General features: G+C 50.6%; 2 protein-coding genes across 2 annotated transcripts in view; both read right to left on the minus strand.

Annotated features, from left to right (window-relative positions):
- The window catches only part of LOC143955898 (uncharacterized), a 168,706-nt gene that overhangs the window by 17,085 nt on the left and 125,755 nt on the right, over positions 1–25,866 (minus strand). The gene's annotated exons all lie outside the window — the stretch shown is intronic.
- LOC143955610 (uncharacterized) lies at positions 20,347–24,113 on the minus strand. The gene has a single exon (XM_077465699.1). It carries the CDS (start codon positions 24,000–24,002, stop codon positions 21,720–21,722), a length of 2,283 nt encoding a protein of 760 aa, XP_077321825.1. The 5' UTR covers positions 24,003–24,113; the 3' UTR covers positions 20,347–21,719.

Genomic DNA, 25,866 nt, shown 5'->3' on the forward strand with positions numbered 1-25,866 from the left:
GCTATCGGTCCACAATAGATAGGGTTGAGGTGCACCACTGCTGACCGCTGCCCTATACTGCAGCAGTCCTTCATTGGTATAGGGACTGACGTACAGTCTGCTAATCACTAATAGTGATGGCCGAACGGTTCGCCCGGCGGTCGTTTCGCGGCGAATTTCCGACTTTCGCCGTCCGCGGGTTCGAACGCCTTTTTCCGTCGTTCGCCCCGGCGGACTTACGTGTTTAATGTATACAAGAACTTTAACCTTTCGTGACACGTTTATCATGTGTTACAGGACAACCAATTGAGACATGACAGCTCATGGACACTTGGACATTCCCCCTAACCTATAAATACACCCGATCCGGTGGCCATTTTACATTCTTTCTTCTGTCACTGTAGGGAAAGGATCCTGTGTGGAGTAGGGACAGAGAAAACGCTAGCTATTTGGTACACAAAAGTTCTTTTCAGGACTGGTATAGGTGTTAGGTCAGCAGCCTGAGTTTCTTTTGTCAGTTTAGATAAAGGGACAGAGCGCTGTATGCTGCTATTTTAGGGACAGCTCAGCCAGATTAGTCTTTCTTCATCATCATCATCATTAGCTGTTACTATCAGGTCCACAAAAGAGCTGTTCCAGCTAATCGTTCCAGCCTACTCTTTTTTGCCAATTTGTATAGGGACAGGCAGGAAGCAGTGTGTCAGGCAGTGAGGATAATTTTAAAGACTTGCTGTTACTATTAGTTCCACAAAGGTTCTTTTCAGGACTGGTATCAGTGGTACGGTAATAGGCTTGTACACGTATAATATTCTTTCTTCCAAATATAGAAAGAATATTATACTTGACTGCTGCCCTTCTGCTGCAGTCTGCTAATCATTCACAACTCACTTGTTCCACAAAGCTCTTTATCAGGACTGGTAACTTGGTCTGTCTAGGGTGCTACGGTACATAGGCTTGGGTGCGGTACAGTCTGCTGTTCTGTAAGGACCGCTATCGGTCCACAATACATAGGGTTGCCGTGCACTACTGCTGACCGCTGCCCTATACTGCAGCAGTCCTTCAGCGGTATAGGGACTGACGCACAGTCTGCTAAACACTAATACACAACCTGCTTGGTCCACAAAAGTTCTTATAAGGACTGGTAACTTGGTATAGGGTGCTACGGTACATAGGCCTGAGTGCAGTACAGTCTGCTGTTCTGTAAGGACCGCTATCGGTCCACAATACATAGGGTTGCCGTGCACTACTGCTGACCGCTGCCCTATACTGCAGCAGTCCTTCATTGGTATAGGGACTGACGTACAGTCTGCTAATCACTAACACACAACCTGCTTGGTCCACAAAAGTTCTTATAAGGACTGGTAACTTGGTATAGGGTGCTACGGTACATAGGCCTGAGTGCAGTACAGTCTGCTGTTCTGTAAGGACCGCTATCGGTCCACAATACATAGGGTTGCCGTGCACTACTGCTGACCGCTGCCCTATACTGCAGCAGTCCTTCATTGGTATAGGGACTGACGTACAGTCTGCTAATCACTAACACACAACCTGCTTGGTCCACAAAAGTTCTTATAAGGACTGGTAACTTGGTATAGGGTGCTACGGTACATAGGCCTGAGTGCGTTACAGTCTGCTGTTCTGTAAGGACCGCTATCGGTCCACAATACATAGGGTTGCCGTGCACTACTGCTGACCGCTGCCCTATACTGCAGCAGTCCTTCAGCGGTATAGGGACTGACGCACAGTCTGCTAAACACTAACACACAACCTGCTTGGTCCACAAAAGTTTTTATAAGGACTGGTAACTTGGTATAGGGTGCTACGGTACATAGGCCTGAGTGCAGTACAGTCTGCTGTTCTGTAAGGACCGCTATCGGTCCACAATACATAGGGTTGCCGTGCACTACTGCTGACCGCTGCCCTATACTGCAGCAGTCCTTCATTGGTATAGGGACTGACGTACAGTCTGCTAATCACTAACACACAACCTGCTTGGTCCACAAAAGTTCTTATAAGGACTGGTAACTTGGTATAGGGTGCTACGGTACATAGGCCTGAGTGCGTTACAGTCTGCTGTTCTGTAAGGACCGCTATCGGTCCACAATACATAGGGTTGCCGTGCACTACTGCTGACCGCTGCCCTATACTGCAGCAGTCCTTCATTGGTATAGGGACTGACGTACAGTCTGCTAATCACTAACACACAACCTGCTTGGTCCACAAAAGTTCTTATAAGGACTGGTAACTTGGTATAGGGTGCTACGGTACATAGGCCTGAGTGCGTTACAGTCTGCTGTTCTGTAAGGACCGCTATCGGTCCACAATACATAGGGTTGCCGTGCACTACTGCTGACCGCTGCCCTATACTGCAGCAGTCCTTCATTGGTATAGGGACTGACGTACAGTCTGCTAATCACTAACACACAACCTGCTTGGTCCACAAAAGTTCTTATAAGGACTGGTAACTTGGTATAGGGTGCTACGGTACATAGGCCTGAGTGCAGTACAGTCTGCTGTTCTGTAAGGACCGCTATCGGTCCACAATACATAGGGTTGCCGTGCACTACTGCTGACCGCTGCCCTATACTGCAGCAGTCCTTCATTGGTATAGGGACTGACGTACAGTCTGCTAATCACTAACACACAACCTGCTTGGTCCACAAAAGTTCTTATAAGGACTGGTAACTTGGTATAGGGTGCTACGGTACATAGGCCTGAGTGCGTTACAGTCTGCTGTTCTGTAAGGACCGCTATCGGTCCACAATACATAGGGTTGCCGTGCACTACTGCTGACCGCTGCCCTATACTGCAGCAGTCCTTCATTGGTATAGGGACTGACGTACAGTCTGCTAATCACTAACACACAACCTGCTTGGTCCACAAAAGTTCTTATAAGGACTGGTAACTTGGTATAGGGTGCTACGGTACATAGGCCTGAGTGCGTTACAGTCTGCTGTTCTGTAAGGACCGCTATCGGTCCACAATACATAGGGTTGCCGTGCACTACTGCTGACCGCTGCCCTATACTGCAGCAGTCCTTCATTGGTATAGGGACTGACGTACAGTCTGCTAATCACTAACACACAACCTGCTTGGTCCACAAAAGTTCTTATAAGGACTGGTAACTTGGTATAGGGTGCTACGGTACATAGGCCTGAGTGCGTTACAGTCTGCTGTTCTGTAAGGACCGCTATCGGTCCACAATACATAGGGTTGCCGTGCACTACTGCTGACCGCTGCCCTATACTGCAGCAGTCCTTCAGCGGTATAGGGACTGACGCACAGTCTGCTAAACACTAACACACAACCTGCTTGGTCCACAAAAGTTTTTATAAGGACTGGTAACTTGGTATAGGGTGCTACGGTACATAGGCCTGAGTGCGTTACAGTCTGCTGTTCTGTAAGGACCGCTATCGGTCCACAATACATAGGGTTGCCGTGCACTACTGCTGACCGCTGCCCTATACTGCAGCAGTCCTTCATTGGTATAGGGACTGACGTACAGTCTGCTAATCACTAACACACAACCTGCTTGGTCCACAAAAGTTCTTATAAGGACTGGTAACTTGGTATAGGGTGCTACGGTACATAGGCCTGAGTGCGTTACAGTCTGCTGTTCTGTAAGGACCGCTATCGGTCCACAATACATAGGGTTGCCGTGCACTACTGCTGACCGCTGCCCTATACTGCAGCAGTCCTTCAGCGGTATAGGGACTGACGCACAGTCTGCTAAACACTAACACACAACCTGCTTGGTCCACAAAAGTTTTTATAAGGACTGGTAACTTGGTATAGGGTGCTACGGTACATAGGCCTGAGTGCAGTACAGTCTGCTGTTCTGTAAGGACCGCTATCGGTCCACAATACATAGGGTTGCCGTGCACTACTGCTGACCGCTGCCCTATACTGCAGCAGTCCTTCATTGGTATAGGGACTGACGTACAGTCTGCTAATCACTAACACACAACCTGCTTGGTCCACAAAAGTTCTTATAAGGACTGGTAACTTGGTATAGGGTGCTACGGTACATAGGCCTGAGTGCGTTACAGTCTGCTGTTCTGTAAGGACCGCTATCGGTCCACAATACATAGGGTTGCCGTGCACTACTGCTGACCGCTGCCCTATACTGCAGCAGTCCTTCATTGGTATAGGGACTGACGTACAGTCTGCTAATCACTAACACACAACCTGCTTGGTCCACAAAAGTTCTTATAAGGACTGGTAACTTGGTATAGGGTGCTACGGTACATAGGCCTGAGTGCGTTACAGTCTGCTGTTCTGTAAGGACCGCTATCGGTCCACAATACATAGGGTTGCCGTGCACTACTGCTGACCGCTGCCCTATACTGCAGCAGTCCTTCATTGGTATAGGGACTGACGTACAGTCTGCTAATCACTAACACACAACCTGCTTGTTCCACAAAAGTTCTTATAAGGACTGGTAACTTGGTATAGGGTGCTACGGTACATAGGCTTGAGTGCGGTACAGTCTGCTGTTCTGTAAGGACCGCTATCGGTCCACAATAGATAGGGTTGACGTGCACCACTGCTGACCGCTGCCCTATACTGCAGCAGTCCTTCAGCGGTATAGGGACTGACGTACAGTCTGCTAAACACTAATACACAACCTGCTTGGTCCACAAAAGTTCTTATAAGGACTGGTAACTTGGTATAGGGTGCTACGGTACATAGGCTTGAGTGCGGTACAGTCTGCTGTTCTGTAAGGACCGCTATCGGTCCACAATAGATAGGGTTGACGTGCACCACTGCTGACCGCTGCCCTATACTGCAGCAGTCCTTCAGCGGTATAGGGACTGACGTACAGTCTGCTAAACACTAATACACAACCTGCTTGGTCCACAAAAGTTCTTATAAGGACTGGTAACTTGGTATAGGGTGCTACGGTACATAGGCTTGAGTGCGGTACAGTCTGCTGTTCTGTAAGGACCGCTATCGGTCCACAATAGATAGGGTTGACGTGCACCACTGCTGACCGCTCACCTATACTGCAGCAGTCCTTCAGCGGTATAGGGACTGACGTACAGTCTGCTAATCACTAACACACAACCTGCTTGTTCCACAAAAGTTCTTATAAGGACTGGTAACTTGGTATAGGGTGCTACGGTACATAGGCTTGAGTGCGGTACAGTCTGCTGTTCTGTAAGGACCGCTATCGGTCCACAATAGATAGGGTTGACGTGCACCACTGCTGACCGCTGCCCTATACTGCAGCAGTCCTTCAGCGGTATAGGGACTGACGTACAGTCTGCTAAACACTAATACACAACCTGCTTGGTCCACAAAAGTTCTTATAAGGACTGGTAACTTGGTATAGGGTGCTACGGTACATAGGCTTGAGTGCGGTACAGTCTGCTGTTCTGTAAGGACCGCTATCGGTCCACAATAGATAGGGTTGACGTGCACCACTGCTGACCGCTCACCTATACTGCAGCAGTCCTTCAGCGGTATAGGGACTGACGTACAGTCTGCTAATCACTAACACACAACCTGCTTGTTCCACAAAAGTTCTTATAAGGACTGGTAACTTGGTATAGGGTGCTACGGTACATAGGCTTGAGTGCGGTACAGTCTGCTGTTCTGTAAGGACCGCTATCGGTCCACAATAGATAGGGTTGACGTGCACCACTGCTGACCGCTGCCCTATACTGCAGCAGTCCTTCAGCGGTATAGGGACTGACGTACAGTCTGCTAAACACTAATACACAACCTGCTTGGTCCACAAAAGTTCTTATAAGGACTGGTAACTTGGTATAGGGTGCTACGGTACATAGGCTTGAGTGCGGTACAGTCTGCTGTTCTGTAAGGACCGCTATCGGTCCACAATAGATAGGGTTGACGTGCACCACTGCTGACCGCTGCCCTATACTGCAGCAGTCCTTCAGCGGTATAGGGACTGACGTACAGTCTGCTAAACACTAATACACAACCTGCTTGGTCCACAAAAGTTCTTATAAGGACTGGTAACTTGGTATAGGGTGCTACGGTACATAGGCTTGAGTGCGGTACAGTCTGCTGTTCTGTAAGGACCGCTATAGGTCCACAATAGATAGGGTTGACGTGCACCACTGCTGACCGCTCACCTATACTGCAGCAGTCCTTCAGCGGTATAGGGACTAAGAGTTTTGTCACAGGGTCATTTAAAAAATGACATGCAGAGGAAGAGGCAGGCCCTTCCGCAGGGGTGGTAGGGGTAGGGCAGGAGCAACAGGCTTGAGCCAAAGTGGGAAGTTGCAGAAGGTGCGTTCAATTACTTTAAAGGATGCACCAGACTTGGTTGAGTGGCTCGCTCAGCCTTACTCTTCTGCACCCTCCTCATCCTCTCGATCTGCACCCTCTTCTTCACTCTCTGCTATGTGCACCCCCAAAGACACTACCACCAACAACACGACCACCACCACCACCACCACATACCTTCCGCTTGAGTCACTGGAATTATTTTCCGATCCATATCAAGAGGACATTTCTGATGCGCAGCCACTCTTGGTATTGGATCAGGAAGAGGAGGTAGCAACAAGCGCTACTCAGCAGTCTGACGCCAGTACCCAGATCAGCCCAAGGAGGAGGTTGGTCCCCGGTGTTGCTGCCTACTCTACTTATAGCGGTGGGGAAGGTGACGTTGATGATGACGTGTCTAGTGATGTCACGTGGGTGCCCACAAGAGAGGAAGAGGAGGGGAGTTCAGAGGGAGATATGGACCAGCAGATAGGGAGGAGAAGCAGCAATGACTTACATTGCACAGCAGGGACAAAGCAGACTGCAAATGTATCAGGAGCGAGTCATCGACCATGTACGGTCACATCTGGCGCTCCCAGGACACCGGCACATGGCTCCGCAGTGTGGGCTTTTTTTAACGTGTCCGCTGCTGACAATAGCGTTGCCATCTGCAATCTTTGCAGTCAACGCGTTAGTCGCGGTAAGCCCAATACTCACCTAGGGACGACCGCCTTAAGAAGGCACATGAGCAGCCATCACCGAGCCCAGTGGGAGCAACGGAACACACAAAGCCACACTGCAGGCTCTCACCGTCCAGCCTCGTCTTCTACTTCTCCTTCTCCTCTCTCCTCACAATTGTCCTCCACTCCACCTTCCATCACGCCAAGCTCACATTTTTCTGCAAAAAGGCAGGCTTCCGTGGGCCTAATGTTTGAGCGTAAAAAAATGATGACGCCGGATAACCCTCTTGCCCAACGGTTGGCGGCTGGCTTGTCAGAACTCATAGCCCGCCAACTACTGCCATATAAACTGGTGGACTCGGAGGCCTTTCGCAAATTTGTGGCCATTGGAACACCACAATGGAAGGTCCCAGGAAGGAAGTATTTCTCAGAGAAGGGCATCCCAGAGCTATATGGCCATGTTCAGCGGCAAGTGAATGTATCTCTGGCACACAGTGTCGGTGCCAAGATACATCTGACCACAGACACGTGGTCTAGCAAACACGGGCAGGGAAGGTATATCAGTTTTACTGCCCACTGGGTGAACCTTCTGACGGCCGTCAAGCATGTAACCCGTGGCACCCGTGTAGATTTGGTTTTACCGCCACGGATTGCATGCAGGCCTGACTCTTCTTCTCCTCCTCCTACTCCATCCTCCTCCCTCTCCTCCTCAGCTGCCTCCTCCTTTTCCGCTGCTAGCGTCTCTTCCACTGCACCGCCCAAGCTCCCCAGAACCTATTCCACATGCCAGGTGAGACGTTGCCATGCCGTGCTGCGTCTGTTGTGCCTGGAAGCAAAGAGCCACACTGGCCCGGCACTCCTTTCAGCTTTGCGTTCACAGGCAGATGAGTGGCTAACACCGCTCAATTTGACAGTTGGTAAAGTGGTGTGTGACAACGGTGCCAATCTGCTTAGCGCATTGAAACAGGGCAAAATCACGCACGTGCCGTGCATGGCACACGTCTTAAACTTGGTCGTGCAGCGATTCCTTGTCAAATACCCTGGGGTCCAGGACATCTTGCGGCAGGCAAGGAAAATCTCGGCCCATTTCAGAAGATCTTACACGGCCATGGCTCGCCTTGCTGACATTCAGCGGCGACACCATCTGCCGGTCAGACGTCTTATTTGCGATTGCCCGACGCGATGGAACTCAACCTTCTATATGCTTGATAGGCTGCTCCAGCAGAAACGTGCAGTTAACGTCTACCTGTATGAACTCTGCGAAAGAAACGGTTCTGGGGAGCTGGGTTTTTTTTCACCGCGCCAGTGGCTGCTCATGCGCGACACATGCAGACTTCTGCGGCCATTTGAGGAGATCACCAAACTGGTCAGTCGCAGCCATGGCGCCATCAGTGACATGGTACCTTATGCCTTCTTTCTGGAGCGTGCATTGCGTCGTGTCATTGATCAGGCTGTGGAGGAGCAGGAGCGGGAAGATGAGGAAGTCGCAATGCTGGATGAATTCCCAGGGGGGGCTACTCTATCTGAGACAAGTCAACAACAGGAGTCTGATGAGGAGTCAGAGGAGGATGGTGCCGGGGCGGATGAGCAGGAGCAAGAAGAGCATGCTTTAAACCTTTCTGGGATCCCTGTTGTGCGAGGATGGGGAGAGGAGAATGAAGAGGACGACATTATCCTGGATGATGAGCAGGAGCCAGGCCACCACACCGCTTCCACTTTAGTGCAAATGGGGGCCTTCATGCTCCAGTGTTTTAATAGGGACCCCCGTATAAAAAGCATGAGGGTCAAGGACCAGTACTGGGTGGCAACGTACTTAGACCCCCGGTACAAACACAAAATGGCGGAAATGTTACCGCCGTCGCAGAGGGCTGTCAGAATGCAGCACTTCCAGGCCTTGCTTCGAGAAATGCTGCATTCTGCTTTTGCGTGCGCTGGCAGAGGAGCAATTCCCACTCCCAGAGAAGGATTTGCGGGTACCAATCCAACAGCGCCTGCAAGAAGAGGCCGGTTTGAAGATGTGTTGGTGACTTCGGATATGAGGTCATTCTTTCAGCCGACCCATCGACAGGTGTCATCCGGATCCAGCATCAGGGAACGCCTAGACCGTCAGGTGTCCGACTACATTGGGTTAACGGCCGATGTGGACGCTCTGAGGAGTGATGAACCCCTAGACTACTGGGTGGGCAGGCTTGACCTCTGGCCAGAGCTTGCCCAATTTGCAATCGAACTGTTGGCTTGCCCCTCATCCAGTGTCCTGTCCGAAAGGACGTTCAGCGCAGCAGGGGGGATTGTGACCGATAAGCGTACTCGCCTAGCTCACCACAGTGTTAACTACCTCACATTTCTAAAAATGAATGAGGCATGGATCTCGGAGGAATTCAACACATGTGATCAGTAGACCATGTATATGTCTATAAACAATTTTTGGAATCAAGCACACAGACCTTCTTAATTCATTTGGCTCACTTCCCTGACCCAAAAAAGCACACCGTACTATATGCCCCTACCCTCCTCTTTGAAGAGGTTGAGCGGTGTCATATTTCTACTGGGGCTGCTTATTATGAGGGGTTCCCACCATCCCTGTGCTGTGCTGACTTCCTCCTGGGTGTTCTTATTATGAGGGGCTCCCACCATCCCTGTGCTGTGCTGACTTCCTCCTGGGGGTTCTTATTATGAGGGGATCACACCATCCCTGTGCTGTGCTGACTTCCTCCTGGGGCTGCTTACGGTGCTGCTGTCAGCGCTGTATGTCACGGAGCTGCTGTCAGCGCTGTATGTCACGGAGCTGCTGTCAGCGCTGTATGTCACGGAGCTGCTGTCAGCGCTGTATGTCACGGAGCTGCTGTCAGCGCTGTATGTCACGGAGCTGCTGTCAGCGCTGTATGTCACGGAGCTGCTGTCAGCGCTGTATGTCACGGAGCTGCTGTCAGCGCTGTATGTCACGGAGCTGCTGTCAGCGCTGTATGTCACGGAGCTGCTGTCAGCGCTGTATGTCACGGAGCTGCTGTCAGCGCTGTATGTCACGGTGCTGCTGTCAGCGCTGTATGTCACGGAGCTGCTGTCAGCGCTGTATGTCACGGAGCTGCTGTCAGTGCTGTATGTCACGGAGCTGCTGTCAGCGCTGTATGTCACGGAGCTGCTGTCAGCGCTGTATGTCACGGAGCTGCTGTCAGCGCTGTATGTCACGGTGCTGCTGTCAGCGCTGTATGTCACGGAGCTGCTGTCAGCGCTGTATGTCACGGAGCTGCTGTCAGCGCTGTATGTCACGGAGCTGCTGTCAGCGCTGTATGTCACGGAGCTGCTGTCAGCGCTGTATGTCACGGTGCTGCTGTCAGCGCTGTATGTCACGGAGCTGCTGTCAGCGCTGTATGTCACGGAGCTGCTGTCAGCGCTGTATGTCACGGAGCTGCTGTCAGCGCTGTATGTCACGGAGCTGCTGTCAGCGCTGTATGTCACGGAGCTGCTGTCAGCGCTGTATGTCACGGTGCTGATGTCAGTGCTCTGTATTACGGTGCTGCTGTCAGTGCTCTGTATCTCCTGCACCCTCTTGTTTGCCTACCCTGGTCCCTGACCTTCCCTCTCCTCCATTGCCTTCATTAGCTCCATAGTCCTGAATTGTCAGAACAATTTCCCAAATAAAAAAAAAATGCTTGTAGTTATCGATCCCAAATTCACCTCATACATGTATTATGCTATTGTCCAGGTGGTGGGACTACGTGCTACCCCCTAATAATTACCCCGTGGCCGCAAATTCGACCTAAAGGTTTGCGAAATTCGCCTCCCATTGAAGTCAATGGAGCCCGCGGCGAACGGTCGTTTTCGCGAACGTTTGTGTCCGTTCGCGTTTCGCGTTCGCGAAACGTCCCGTCGGAAGTTCGTCCATCACTAATCACTAACACACAACCTGCTTGGTCCACAAAAGTTCTTATAAGGACTGGTAACTTGGTCTAGGGTGCTACAGTACATAGGGTTGAGTGCGGCACAGTCTGCTGTTCTGTAAGGACCGCTATCGGTCCACAATAGATAGGGTTGAGGTGCACCACTGCTGACCGCTGCCCTATACTGCATCAGTCCTTCAGCAGTATAGGGACTGACGTACAGTCTGCTAATCACTAACACACAACCTGCTTGGTCCACAAAAGTTCTTATAAGGACTGGTAACTTGGTCTAGGGTGCTACAGTACATAGGGTTGAGTGCGGTACAGTCTGCTGTTCTGTAAGGACCGCTATCGGTCCACAATAGATAGGGTTGAGGTGCACCACTGCTGACCGCTGCCCTATACTGCAGCAGTTCTTCATTGGTATAGGGACTGACGTACAGTCTGCTAATCACTAACACACAACCTGCTTGGTCCACAAAAGTTCTTATAAGGCCTGGTAACTTGGTCTAGGGTGCTACAGTACATAGGGTTGAGTGCGGTACAGTCTGCTGTTCTGTAAGGACCGCTATCGGTCCACAATAGATAGGGTTGAGGTGCACCACTGCTGACCGCTGCCCTATACTGCAGCAGTCCTTCATTGGTATAGGGACTGACGTACAGTCTGCTAATCACTAACACACAACCTGCTTGGTCCACAAAAGTTCCTATAAGGACTGGTAACTTGGTCTAGGGTGCTACAGTACATAGGGTTGAGTGCGGTACAGTCTGCTGTTCTGTAAGGACCGCTATCGGTCCACAATAGATAGGGTTGAGGTGCACCACTGCTGACCGCTGCCCTATACTGCAGCAGTCCTTCAGCGGTATAGGGACTAAGAGTTTTGTCACAGGGTGATTTAAAAAATGACAGGCAGAGGAAGAGGCAGGCCCTTCCGCAGGGGTGGTAGGGGTAGGGCAGGAGCAACAGCCTTGAGCCAAAGTGGGAAGTTGCAGAAGGTGCGTTCAATTACTTTAAAGGACGCACCAGACTTGGTTGAGTGGCTCGCTCAGCCTTACTCTTCTGCACCCTCCTCATCCTCTCGATCTGCACCCTCTTCTTCACTCTCTGCTGCGTGCACCCCCAAAGACACTACCACCAACAACACCACCACCACATACCTTCCGCTTGAGTCACAGGAATTATTTTCCGATCCATATCAAGAGGACTTTTCCGATGCGCAGCCACTCTTGGTATTGGATCAGGAAGAGGAGGTAGCAACAACCGCCACTCAGCAGTCTGACGACAGTACCCAGATCAGCCCAAGGAGGAGGTTGGTCTCCGGTGTTGCTGCCTACTCCGAGATCTCTACTTATAGCGGTGGGGAAGGTGACGTCGATGATGACGTGTCTAGTGATGTCACGTGGGTGCCCACAAGAGAGGAAGAGGAGGGGAGTTCAGAGGGAGATATGGACCAGCAGATAGGGAGGAGAAGCAGGAATAACTTACATTGCACAGGAGGGACAAAGCAGACTGCAAATGTATCAGGAGCGAGTCATCGACCATGTACGGTCACATACCGTACATGGGCCTGCTTACTATGAGGGGATCACACCATCCCTGTGCTGTGCTGACTTCCTCCTGGGGGTTCTTATTATGAGGGGATCACACCATCCCTGTGCTGTGTTTCTCATGGGCCTGCTTACTATGAGGGGATCACACCATCCCTGTGCTGTGCTGACTTCCTCCTGGGGGTTCTTATTATGAGGGGATCACACCATCCCTGTGCTGTGCTGAGTTTCTCCTGGGCCTACTTACTATGAGGGGATCAGACCATCCCTGTGCTGTGCTGACTTACTCCTGGGGGTTCTTATTATGAGGGGATCACACCATCCCTGTGCTGTGCTGAGTTTCTCCTGGGCCTGCTTATTATGAGGGGATCACACCATCCCTGTGCTGTGCTGACTTCCTCCTGGGGGTTCTTATTATGAGGGGATCACACCATCCCTGTGCTGTGCTGAGTTTCTCCTGGGCCTGCTTACTATGAGGGGATCACACCATCCCTGTGCTGTGCTGAGTTTCTCCTGGGCCTGCTTACTATGAGGGGATCACACCATCCCTGTGCTGTGCTGACTTACTCCTGGGGGTTCTTATTATGAGGGGATCACACCATCCCTGTGCTGTACTGAGTTTCTCCTGGGCCTGCTTATTATGAGGGGATCACACCATCCCTGTGCTGTGCTGACTTCCTCCTGGGGGTTCTTATTATGAGGGGATCACACCATCCCTGTGCTGTGCTGAGTTTCTCCTGGGCCTGCTTATTATGAAGGGATCACACCATCCGTGTGCTGTGCTGACTTACTCCTGGGGGTTCTTACTATGAGGGGATCACACCATCCCTGTGCTGTGCTGAGTTTCTCCTGGGCCTGCTTACTATGAGGGGATCACACCATCCCTGTGCTGTGCTGACTTCCTCCTGGGGGTTCTTATTATGAGGGGATCACACCATCCCTGTGCTGTGCTGACTTACTCCTGGGGCTGCTTACGGTGCTGCTGTCAGTGCTGTATATCACGGTGCTGGTGTGAGTGCTTAATGTCACTGTGCTGCTGTCAGTGCTGTATATCACGGTGCTGATGTCAGTGCTTAATGTCACGCTTCTGATGTCAGTACTCTCTATCACGGTGCTGCTGTCAGTGCTGTATATCACGGTGCTGATGTCAGTGCTTAATGTCACGCTTCTGATGTCAGTACTCTCTATCACGGTGTTGCTGTCAATGCTGTATGTCACGGTGCTTGTGTTAATGCTTAATGTCACGCTTCTGATGTTAGTACTCTCTATCATGGTGCTGCTGTCAGTGCTGTATATCACTGTGCTGATGTCAGTGCTGTATGTCACGCTTCTGATGTCAGTGCCCTCTATCACGGTGCTGCTGTCAGTGCTGTATATCACGGTGCTGATGTCAGTGCTTAATGTCATGCTGCTGATGTCAGTACTCTCTATCACGGTGCTGCTGTCAGTGCTGTATATCACGGTGCTGATGTCAGTGCTGTATGTCACGCTGCTGATGTCAGTGCTCTCTATCACGGTGCTGCTGTCAGTGCTGTATATCACGGTGCTGATGTCAGTGCTTAATGTCACACTTCTGATGTCAGTACTCTCTATCACGGTGCTGCTGTCAGTGCTGTATATCACGGTGCTGATGTCAGTGCTGTATGTCACGCTTCTGATGTCAGTGCCCTCTATCACGGTGCTGTTGTCAGATGACTCTATCACGGTGCATGTGTCATTGCTGTATGTCACGCTGCTGATGTCAGTGCTCTCTATCACGGTGCTGCTGTCAGTGCTGTATATCACGGTGCTGGTGTGAGTGCTCTCTATCACGGTGCTGGTGTCAGATGACTCTATCACGGTGCAGGTGTCATTGCTGTATGTCACACTGCTGGTGATCATCTCCTGCACCCTCTTCTTTGCCTACCCTGGTCCCTGACCTTCCCTCTCCTCCATTGCCTTCATGCGCTCCACAGTCCTGAATTGTCAGAACAATTTCCCATATAAAAAAAGAATGCTTGTAGTTATCGATCCCAAATTCACCTCATACATGTGTTATGTCATTGGCCATGTGGTGGGACTATGTTTTCCCTGCTAATAATTACCTCGTGGCTGCAAATTCGACCTAAAGGTTTGAAACGTTCGCCTCCCATTGAAGTCAATGGGGCCCGCCGCGATCGTTCGGTTTCGCGAACGGTCGGCCTCGTTCGCGGTCCGCGTTCGCGAAACGTCCCGTCGGAGGTTCGGCCCATCACTACCCACCAGCCCTACAGTCCGTATCCCCCCACCAGCCCTACAGTCTCTGTCCCCTCAATAGCCCTACAGTCTGTGTCTCCCCACCAGTCCTACAGTCTGTGTCCCCCCCACTAGCCCTTCAGTCTGTGTCCCCTCCACCAGCCCTTCAGTCTGTGTACCCTCCACCAATCCTCTAGTCTGTGCCCCCCCACCATCCCTTCAGTCTGCGTCCCCCCACCAATCCTCTAGTATGTGTCTACTCACCAATCTTCTAGTCTGTGTCCCCTCCACCAGCCCTTCAGTCTGTGTCCCCTCCACCAATCCTCTAGTCTGTGCCCCCCCACCATCCCTTCAGTCTGCGTCCCCCCACCAATCCTCTAGTATGTGTCTACTCACCAATCTTCTAGTCTGTGTCCCCTCCACCAGCCCTTCAGTCTGTGTCCCCTCCACCAATCCTCTAGTCTGTGTCCCGCCACCAGTCCTGCAGTCTGTGTCCCCCCCACCATTCCTTCAGTCTGTGTCCCCCACACCAGTCCTACAGTCTGTGTCCCCCCCACCAGCCCTACAGTCTGTATGCCCCCCACCAGCCCTTCTGTCTGTGTCCCCTCCACCAATCCTCTAGTCTGTGTCCCCCCACCATCCCTTCAGTCTGCGTCTCCCCACCAATCCTCTAGTATGTGTCTACTCACCAATCTTCTAGTCTGTGTCCCCTCCACCAGCCCTTCAGTCTGTGTCCCCTCCACCATTCCTCTAGTGTGTGTCCCCCCACCAGTCCTGCAGTCTCTGCCCCCCCCCCCCACCATTCCTGCAATCTTTGTGTCCCCTCACCAGTCCTGTGGTTTCTGTGACCCACCACAAGCCCTTCAGTCTGTGTCCCTTCCACCAATCCTCTAGTCTGTGTCCCCCCCACCAGCCCTCTAGTCTATGCCCCCCCCCACCAATCCTCTAGTCTATGCCCCCCCCACCAGCCCTCTAGTCTATGCCCCCCCCACCAGCACTCTAGTCTGTGTCCCCTCCACCAGCCCTCTAGTCTGTGTCCCCCCACCAGCCCTCTAGTCTATGCCCCCCCCCACCAGCACTCTAGTCTGTGTCCCCTCCACCAGCCCTCTAGTCTGTGTCCCCTCCACCAATCCTCTAGTCTATGCCCCCCCACCAGCACTCTAGTCTGTGTCCCCTCCAGTCTGTGTCCCCTCCACCAGTCCTTCAGTCCGTGTCAACCCTCCTCCACCAGTGAATAAAGATCAGTGAAATAATATATTTATGTCCCCAAAGATTTCCATCTGGGAAGGCTCACTACAGTCCTTAGTGGATTTTTAAAAATCTGGTTTAGGTCTCCTGATGAAGGGGGGGGGAGCTTTGGCCCCTGAAATGTGTTGATTTTACCTTTTCATCTGGTTGTAGGAAGAATCCATGGACTATTCATTTGTGATTTGGTTCCTTCCATTCACCAAATCTCTTTAAGTAGGGCGGTTCCCACTTCTGTAGACCCCTTCCTTAGTTTTTATCGAAGAACTGCTCGGAAGACACAATCAGCTTAAACCTAAGCTCCAAGTCCAGAGCCTCCCCCTCTTCATTACCTCTTCTTAGTGGCCACCAGTGCGTAGGAGGAATCCCTTCACTTCTCCCACATAGAGGAGTTTGGCTCCGATGGTTGAGATGCAGGTTCTTTAATTCTATTACTAGGGAAGGACCCACTAATTCGGGGTACTTTGTCGCAGTAAGTGGGCTTAGCACTCTATGACCATATAGTGTGACCAAACCCCCGTATTTTTGTATGTGTGCGCTGTAATCTGTTTTACAGATCCTCTACCTCTCCTCTTCCTTTATTCCAGTTCTCCGGCACTAATAACATACCTCCCGACTTTTGAACTCGAGAAAGAGCGACCCCTTGGCATGGAGAAGTGTCAATTGTGTTAAAACCCTAAAACAATCCCATGGAATCCACGATGGCCCAGTTCCCCGTCCTCCTTTTTTGACAATAACTTACCTCTTCGCCTTGAAAATGGCCAAAATCTAGTTACGAGATCCCCCAGAAGGACTTCAATAGAGTTCAATTTTAAGTTTGGAGTTTGAAAGGATTTCTGGACTGACCGAAAAAGACATTTCTACATAGACAGATCTTAAGGTGGACTTTTATTAATCAACTTACAAAGAATTTCATGATTTTAAGTATAAGCATTTATTTTAATATCCATCCACTAGCAATATTTTACATAGTTGGTGAGGTAAAGACCAGTCCATCCGGTTCAACCTGTGTCAATGTGTGGGTGCGTGTCTATGCGATTATGCCATTACCAATTCCCATATCCCTATATATTGTGTTTACTAAGATGCCCATCCAAAGGGTTTTTGAAATTATCATCACTTCCTGCTGACACCACCAACTGTGGAAGGGAGTTCCACATCCTTACCATTCTAGCAGTAGAGAAGACCCTATGCAGTTTAAGGTTAAACCACTTCTCATCCAAGTTCATTGAGTGTCCTTTTGAGCGACCCGAGACTGAATAGTTTCCCACCCAATGCTACAATCACCAATTAGATATTTATATATCGTTATCATACTGTATCTCCTCTCTTGAGTCTCTTCTCCAGGGAAAATAAGCTTAGTGTGTTACTCCATCCCCAAAACTGAGGTCGTCCATCCTACATCACTGAGGTCATTAACCTCTTATAACTGAGGCGCTCCATTCCCCATAAAAGGAGGTCCTCCATCCCTCTTAACTGAGGTTCTTCTCCAGCCTCCATAACTGAGGTCTACCATTGTCAATAACTGAGCTCCTCCATCCCCATAACTGAGCTTCTCCATCCCCCATTACTGAGGTCCTCCTGTCCCTCATAACTGAGGTCTCCCATCCTACATCACTGAGGTCATCCACCTCTTATAACTGAGGCGCTCCATCCCACATAACTGAGCTCCTCCATGCCCCATAACTGGAGGTCCTCCATCCCTCTTAACTGAGGTTCTCCAGCCCCTAAAACTGAGGTCTTCCATCCCCCATAACTGAGCTTCTCCATCCCCCATAACTGAGCTTCTCCATCCCCCATAACTGAGCTTCTCCATCCCCCATAACTGAGCTCCTCCATCCCCCATAACTGAGCTTCTCCATCCCCCATAACTGAGGTCCTCCATTCCCCATAACTGAGCTCCTCCATCCCCTATAACTGAGCTTCTCCATCCCCCATAACTGAGCTTCTCCATCCCCCATTACTGAGGTCCTCCATAACTGAGGTCTTTCATCCTCAATAACTAAGGTCTTCTATGCTGAATAACAGAGGTCCTCCATACCCCATAACTGAGCTCCTCCATCCCCTATAACCGAGGTCCTCCATTCCCCATAAGTGAACTCCTCCATTCCCCATAACTGAGCTCCTCCATCCCCCATAACTGAGCTCCTCCATTCGCCATAACCGAGGTCCTCCATTCCCCATAACTGATCTCCTCCATCCCCCATAACTGAGGTCCTCCATAACTGAGGTCCTCCATCCTCCATAACTGAGGTCCTCCATAACTGAACTCCTCCATCCCCCATAACTGAGCTCCTCCATTCGCCATAACCGAGGTCCTCCATTCCCCATAACTGATCTCCTCCATCCCCCATAACTGAGGTCCTCCATCCTCCATAACTGAGCTCCTCCATTCGCCATAACCGAGGTCCTCCATTCCCCATAACTGATCTCCTCCATAACTGATCTCCTCCATCCCCCATAACCGAGGTCCTCCATCCTCCATAACTGAGGTCCTCCATAACTAAGGTCCTCCATCCTCCATAACTGAACTCCTCCATCCCCCATAACTGAGCTCCTCCATCCCCCATAACTGAGCTCCTCCATCCCCCATAACTGAGCTCCTCCATCCCCCATTACTGAGGTCCTCCATACCTGAGGTCCTTCATCCTCAATAACTAAGGTCTTCTATGCTGAATAACAGAGGTCCTCCATACCCCATAACTGAACTCCTCCATCTTCAATAACTGAATCCCTCCATTCCCCATAACTGAGGTCTTTCATCCTCAAAAACTAAAGTCTTCTATCCTGAATAACACAGGGTCGCCATCCTAAATAACTGACGTCCTCCATTCCCCATATCTGAGCTCCTCCATCCCCCATAACCGAGGTCCTCCATCCCCCATAACTGAGCTCCTCCATCCCCCATAACTGAGCTCCTCCATCCCCCATAACTGATCTCCTCCATCCCCCATAACTGATCTCCTCCATTCCCCATAACTAATCTCCTCCATCCCCCATAACTGATCTCCTCCATCCCCCATAACTGGGCTCCTCTATCCCCCATAACGGAGGTCCTCCATCCCCCATAACGGAGGTCCTCCATCCCCCATAACAGAGGTCCTCCATCCCCCATAACTGAGCTCCTCCATCCCCAATAACTGAGCTCCTCCATCCCCCATAACTGAGCTCCTCCATCCCCCATAACTGAGCTCCTCCATCCCCCATTACTGAGGTCCTCCATACCTGAGGTCCTTCATCCTCAATAACTAAGGTCTTCTATGCTGAATAACAGAGGTCCTCCATACCCCATAACTGAACTCCTCCATCTTCAATAACTGAATCCCTCCATTCCCCATAACTGAGGTCTTTCATCCTCAAAAACTAAAGTCTTCTATCCTGAATAACACAGGGTCGCCATCCTAAATAACTGACGTCCTCCATTCCCCATATCTGAGCTCCTCCATCCCCCATAACCGAGGTCCTCCATCCCCCATAACTGAGCTCCTCCATCCCCCATAACTGAGCTCCTCCATCCCCCATAACTGATCTCCTCCATCCCCCATAACTGATCTCCTCCATTCCCCATAACTAATCTCCTCCATCCCCCATAACTGATCTCCTCCATCCCCCATAACTGGGCTCCTCTATCCCCCATAACGGAGGTCCTCCATCCCCCATAACGGAGGTCCTCCATCCCCCATAACAGAGGTCCTCCATCCCCCATAACTGAGCTCCTCCATCCCCAATAACTGAGCTCCTCCATCCCCCATAACTGAGCTTCTCCATCCCCCATAACCGAGGTCCTCCATCCCCAATAACTGAGCTCCTCCATCCCCCATAACTGAGCTTCTCCATCCCCCATAACCAAGGTCCTCCATCCTCAATAACTGAGCTCCTCCATTTCCCATAACTGAACTTCTCCATCCCCCATAACCGAGGTCCTCCATCCCCCATAACTGAGCTCCTCCATCGCCCATAACTGAGCTCCTCCATTTCCCATAACTGAACTTCTCCATCCCCCATAACCGAGGTCCTCCATCCCCAATAACTGAGCTCCTCCATCCCCCATAACTGAGCTCCTCCATCGCCCATAACTGAGCTCCTCCATTTCCCATAACTGAGCTTCTCCATCCCCCATAACCGAGGTCCTCCATCCCCAATAACTGAGCTCCTCCATCCCCCATAACTGAGCTTCTCCATCCCCCATAACCAAGGTCCTCCATCCTCAATAACTGAGCTCCTCCATTTCCCATAACTGAACTTCTCCATCCCCCATAACCGAGGTCCTCCATCCCCCATAACTGAGCTCCTCCATCGCCCATAACTGAGCTCCTCCATTTCCCATAACTGAACTTCTCCATCCCCCATAACCGAGGTCCTCCATTCCCCATAACTGAACTCCTCCATCCCCCATAACTGAACTCCTCCCTCCCCCATAACGGAACTCCTCCATTCTCCAAAACTGAGATCTTCCATCTCCCATAACTGAGGTCTTCTATCCTAAATAACAGATGTCCTCCATCCTCAATAACTGAATACCTCCATTCCCCATAACTGAGCTCCTCCACCCCCCATAACTGAACTCCTCTATCCCCCATAACTGAACTCCTCCATTCCCCATAACTGAGGTCCTCCATCCCCCATAACTGAACTCCTCCATCCCCCATAACTGAGCTCCTCCATCCCCCATAACTGAGCTTCTCCATCCCCCATAACTGAGCTCCTCCATCCCCCATAACTGAGCTCATCCAGCCCCCTTATTAGCTTTGTTGCCCTTCTCTGGACTCTCTCCAGTTCCAGCACATCCTTTGTGAGGACCGGTGACCCCGAACTGGTCGGAATACTCCCGACGTGACCAAACCAGAGTTTTGCAAAGCGGGAGAATTCTAGTTTTATCTCTGCAGTAAATCCCCCTTTTTAATTCATGCGAATAGTCGGCCGGCTTTGCTTGCTGCGGCTTGGCATTACACGATATGGCTGAGTCTGTTCCGGCTTTGCTTGCTGCGGCTTGGCATTACACGATATGGCTGAGTCTGTTCCGGCTTTGCTTGCTGCGGCTTGGCATTACACGATATGGCTGAGTCTGTTCCGGCTTTGCTTGCTGCGGCTTGGCATTACACGATATGGCTGAGTCTGCCGGCTTTGCTTGCTGCGGCTTGGCATTACACGATATGGCTGAGTCTGCCGGCTTTGCTTGCTGCGGCTTGGCATTACACGATATGGCTGAGTCTGTTCCGGCTTGGCATTACACGATATGGCTGAGTCTGTTCCGGCTTTGCTTGCTGCGGCTTGGCATTACACGATATGGCTGAGTCTGTTCCGGCTTTGCTTGCTGCGGCTTGGCATTACACGATATGGCTGAGTCTGTTCCGGCTTTGCTTGCTGCGGCTTGGCATTACACGATATGGCTGAGTCTGTTCCGGCTTTGCTTGCTGCGGCTTGGCATTACACGATATGGCTGAGTCTGTTCCGGCTTTGCTTGCTGCGGCTTGGCATTACACGATATGGCTGAGTCTGTTCCGGCTTTGCTTGCTGCAGCTTGGCATTACACGATATGGCTGAGTCTGTTCCGGCTTTGCTTGCTGCGGCTTGGCATTACATGATATGGCTGAGTCTGTTCCGGCTTTGCTTGCTGCGGCTTGGCATTACACGATATGGCTGTTATCTTCTAGGACCCCCAGAACCCGTCTTTCTCATTGAATCCCCCAGAAGTTCTCTTGTTCCTCTTTCGTTTTGGGGTTTCTCTCTTTAAATCCTTGAAGGACAAGGCAGGAGGAACTTCAACAGAGGTGAAATGCCCCCCCCCCTTTCTAGGGCCAGAGAGAACTTTGAGCTCTTTGGTTATATTGTTTTGTAGCTTAGTTTCATGTTACGAGCCCTATGAGGTGTATATGCTTCATCCCAGTGTTAAATATGCTGCAAAATAATTCATTTTGAAACACTTCCCGCACTCCGGACACTAACAAGTCTCAAAAGCAGTGTGGTTTCTCTGATGCTTGGCAAGACTGGACTGTTCTGTAAAACTTTTCCCGCACGTGGGGCAGGAATACGGCTTCTCCCCCGTGTGGCATCTCTGATGTTTAGCCAGATCCGATTTATTTACGAAACCTTTCCCGCACTCGCTGCAGGGGTACGGCTTTTCCCCCGAGTGAAACTTCTGATGCCTGGCAAGATAGGACTTCTCATAAAAACATTTTCCGCACTCGGGGCAGGAATGCGGCTTCTCCCCCGTGTGGGATCTCTGATGCCTGACGAGCGCTGATTTCAGCAGATAACATTGCCCGCACGTAGGACAGGGATACGGCTTCTCCCCCGTGTGATACCTCTGATGTGTGGCAAGTTCTGATTTCCGTGGATAACATTTCCCGCACTCAGGGCAGGAATACGGCTTGTCCCCTGTGTGACATTTTAAATGCGTGACAAGCGTTGATTTCAGAGAATAACATTTCCCGCACTCAGGGCAGGAGAACGGCTTCTCCCCCGTGTGAGACCTCCGGTGTGCATCGAGATTTGATTTACCAAAAAAACATTTCCCGCACTCAGAACAGGAATATCTCTTCTCCCCCGTGTGACACGTCTGATGTGTCGAAAGATAGGACTTCCGTGAAAAACATTTCCCGCACTCAGGGCAGGAATACGGCTTCTCTTCTGTGTGAGACCTCTGATGCCTGACAAGGTCTGATTTCATTGGGAAGCATTTCCCGCACTCTGGGCAGGAAAATGAAATCTTGTTTGTGTGATTCATTTGATGCCTCATCAGCTGGGTATGCCACGCAAAACATTTCCCACACTCTGCGCAGGAATATGGCTTCTCTCCCGTGTGGGATCTTAGATGTCTGACAAGCGCAGATTTCACCGGGAAACATTTATCACACTCATTACAGGAATATGGCTTCTCCCCTGTGTGGGACGTTAGATGTCTGACCAGTGCCGATTTATACGGGTAACTTTTCCCGCACTCAGGACAGGAATACGGCTTCTCCTCTGTGTGAGCTGCTAGATGTCTGACAAGTGCGGCTTTCCGTGGACAACACTTCCCGCACACGGGACAGGAAAATGGCTTCTCTTCTGTGTGAGAACTCTGATGTCTGAGAAGGTACGATTTCATTGGGAAGCATTTCCCGCACTCTGGGCAGGAAAATGAAATCTTGTTTGTGTGATTCATTTGATGCCTCATCAGCTGGGTATGCCACGCAAAACATTTCCCACACTCTGCGCAGGAATATGGCTTCTCTCCCGTGTGGGATCTTAGATGTCTGACAAGCGCAGATTTCACTGGGAAACATTTCTCACACTCGTTACAGGAATATGGCTTCTCCCCCGTGTGGGACGTTAGATGTCTGGCCAGTGCCGATTTATATGGGTAACTTTTCCCGCACTCAGGACAGGAAAACATCTTGGGAAGGGCAGTACCATCACCCAGATTCTGAGGTTCCTCAGAATAAGAGGAATACGATGGTCCGGCACCGTCCCGCACAGTCTGAGGTTCCTCGGGATAATAGGAATACGATGGTCCGGCACCGTCCCGCACAGTCTGAGGTTCCTCAGGATAAGAGGAATACGATGGTCCGGCACCGTCCCGCACAGTCTGAGGTTCCTCAGGATAAGAGGAATACGATGGTCCGGCACCCTCCCGCACAGTCTGAGGTTCCTCGGGATAAGAGGAATACGATGGTCCGGCACCGTCCCGCACAGTCTGAGGTTCCTCGGGATAAGAGGAATACGATGGTCCGGCACCGTCCCGCACAGTCTGAGGTTCCTCGGGATAAGAGGAATACGATGGTCCGGCACCGTCCCGCACAGTCTGAGGTTCCTCGGGATAAGAGGAATACGATGGTCCGGCACCGTCCCGCACAGTCTGAGGTTCCTCAGGATAAGAGGAATACGATGGTCCGGCACCGTCCCGCACAGTCTGAGGTTCCTCGGGATAAGAGGAATACGATGGTCCGGCACCGTCCCGCACAGTCTGAGGTTCCTCAGGATAAGAGGAATACGATGGTCCGGCACTGTCCCGCACAGTCTGAGGTTCCTCAGGATAAGAGGAATACGATGGTCCGGCACCGTCCCGCACAGTCTGAGGTTCCTCAGGATAAGAGGAATACGATGGTCCATCTACACTGTGTGGTGCCGGATGGACATTTGAGGTAGTCGGGTTTTCTCCTGGACTATACTGTGTGATGTCCTCATCTTCTACTTTACAGTCTGGAGACAAAGTGAGACAATCCTCTGAGGTTTTCCTCATCTCCCGTCCATCTACTAAAATAGAAATAGAAAAGTTCTGGTTAGATACGAGTTAGGACAATGTAACATACAACAGTGTGCAGAGTGCAGGGGTCAGAGGTATATAACATGCACCATAACATATAGAGCGCAGGGGTCAGAATTTAATAAACTAAAATCTGGAGGAACCAATTGCCTTTAGAAGTCACTTAATTAGTAAATAGAGTCCACCTGTGTGTCATTGTATCTCAGTATAAATACAGCTGTTCTGTGAAGCCCTCAGAGGTTTGTTAGAGAACCTTAGTGAACAAACAGCATCATGAAGGCCAAGCAACACACCAGACAGGTCAGGGATAAAGTTGTGGAGAAGTATAAAGCAGGGTTCGGCTATAAAAAAAATCTTTTTAAGCTTTGAACATCTCACAGAGCTCTGTTCAATCCATCATCGGAAAATGGAAAGAGTATGGCACAACTGCAAACCTACCATATGGGAAATGTCTAGGGGTATGAATACTTTTTCCAGGCACTGTATGTAACATATGACAATGTATATACAGTATATTATAGTAACCCCCAGCTCCGCTGATCCTCCTCTCTCTCCGGTCCCCGTTCACCCACTGTTTTGGATTTTACTCTCAGTATTGCTTTGCTACAAAACAGAGGAATGCTGATCAGGAACGGAATGGATAGTCAGACAAGCCAAAACGTCAGGGAGCCAGAGAACAGCGTAGTACAACAGCAAGCAGGATCTGGAGCCAGAAGGAATGTCAGCCAAGCAAGTCTTTAACAGGAACACAGGAGAGCGTCTCTAGAGATGTGCTCAATAGAAGGCAGAGATCATCTGGGCTGGACGGCTTAAAGCGGGATTCCGCTCTTTTTTTTTTTCTTTCTTACCTGTGTTACAGGTGGGCGACTGCTACCTTCGCTTAGCATCCACATCCGGCGTTTTTTTGACCCCCGGCGCGACGATTCTTTTCCTCAGGATGACTTTTAAAAAAGTGCTCTGGCATTTTCCATTTTAAGTGTGGGCGTCTGAAGCCCACAGGCATTTACTTCCTGTATATCGATGACGCTCGGCTCCCAGCATGCTCCGCTCCATCTCGCACATGCTCAGTGTGCAATGGTGGTAATGGCAGATACAGCTGCCTGCCCACTTTAAAAATGGCAAATTCGGACACGCCCTCGTCACGTGACCGGCATCCTAACGAAATCTCACGAGATTTCGCAATTTCATTGTCCCCCCATGGATTCTTGGGAAATTTCCCAGGGACCATTGCGAGGACGATAACCACGCCTACTCCCACGGGAGGACAACCCGGAAGTCAGCAGAAACATCTGAAATAAAAGATAAGTAAAGAATATTTTTTTTATTCAGAGTTCATTTAGGTAAGTATTCTATCTTGTGATTTTAATAATATGAAGTTTAATTTTTAGGTACCAAACCGCTTTAAGTAGGCAGGACTGACGAGCAGGATATCATCAACAGGTGAGTCACTGTAGAGAGATAGGAGCTGGCAATTAGCCAACAGCTGAGCAGCCCAGCTCAGAGAAGGAAGGGCTGAGCTCAGCCCTGACAGTACCCCCGCCTCAATGACCCCTCCCCCTCGGAGAACCACCAGGCTTGAGGGGAAAACGTCAATGGAAATCTAACGCAGGAATACTCTGCGGAACAAACGAGTCAGGCAACATGGAAGGTTGGAAACCATAATTCACCATAAATGGAGACAATCGGGAGGCAGAATTCAAGGCGCTGTTGTGAGCAAACTCTGCCCAAGGTAAGAGATCAGACCAGTTGTTATGATGGTCAGAAATATAGCAACGTAGGAATTGCTCCAAGCACTGATTGGCTCGTTCTGCGGCCCCATTAGACTGCGGGTGATACGCAG

This window comes from Lithobates pipiens, unplaced genomic scaffold (assembly GCF_037356315.1).
Source record: "Lithobates pipiens isolate NorthernLeopardFrog02 unplaced genomic scaffold, aLitPip1_a1.2 Scaffold_35, whole genome shotgun sequence".
NCBI classification, from domain to species: Eukaryota; Metazoa; Chordata; class Amphibia; order Anura; family Ranidae; genus Lithobates; species Lithobates pipiens.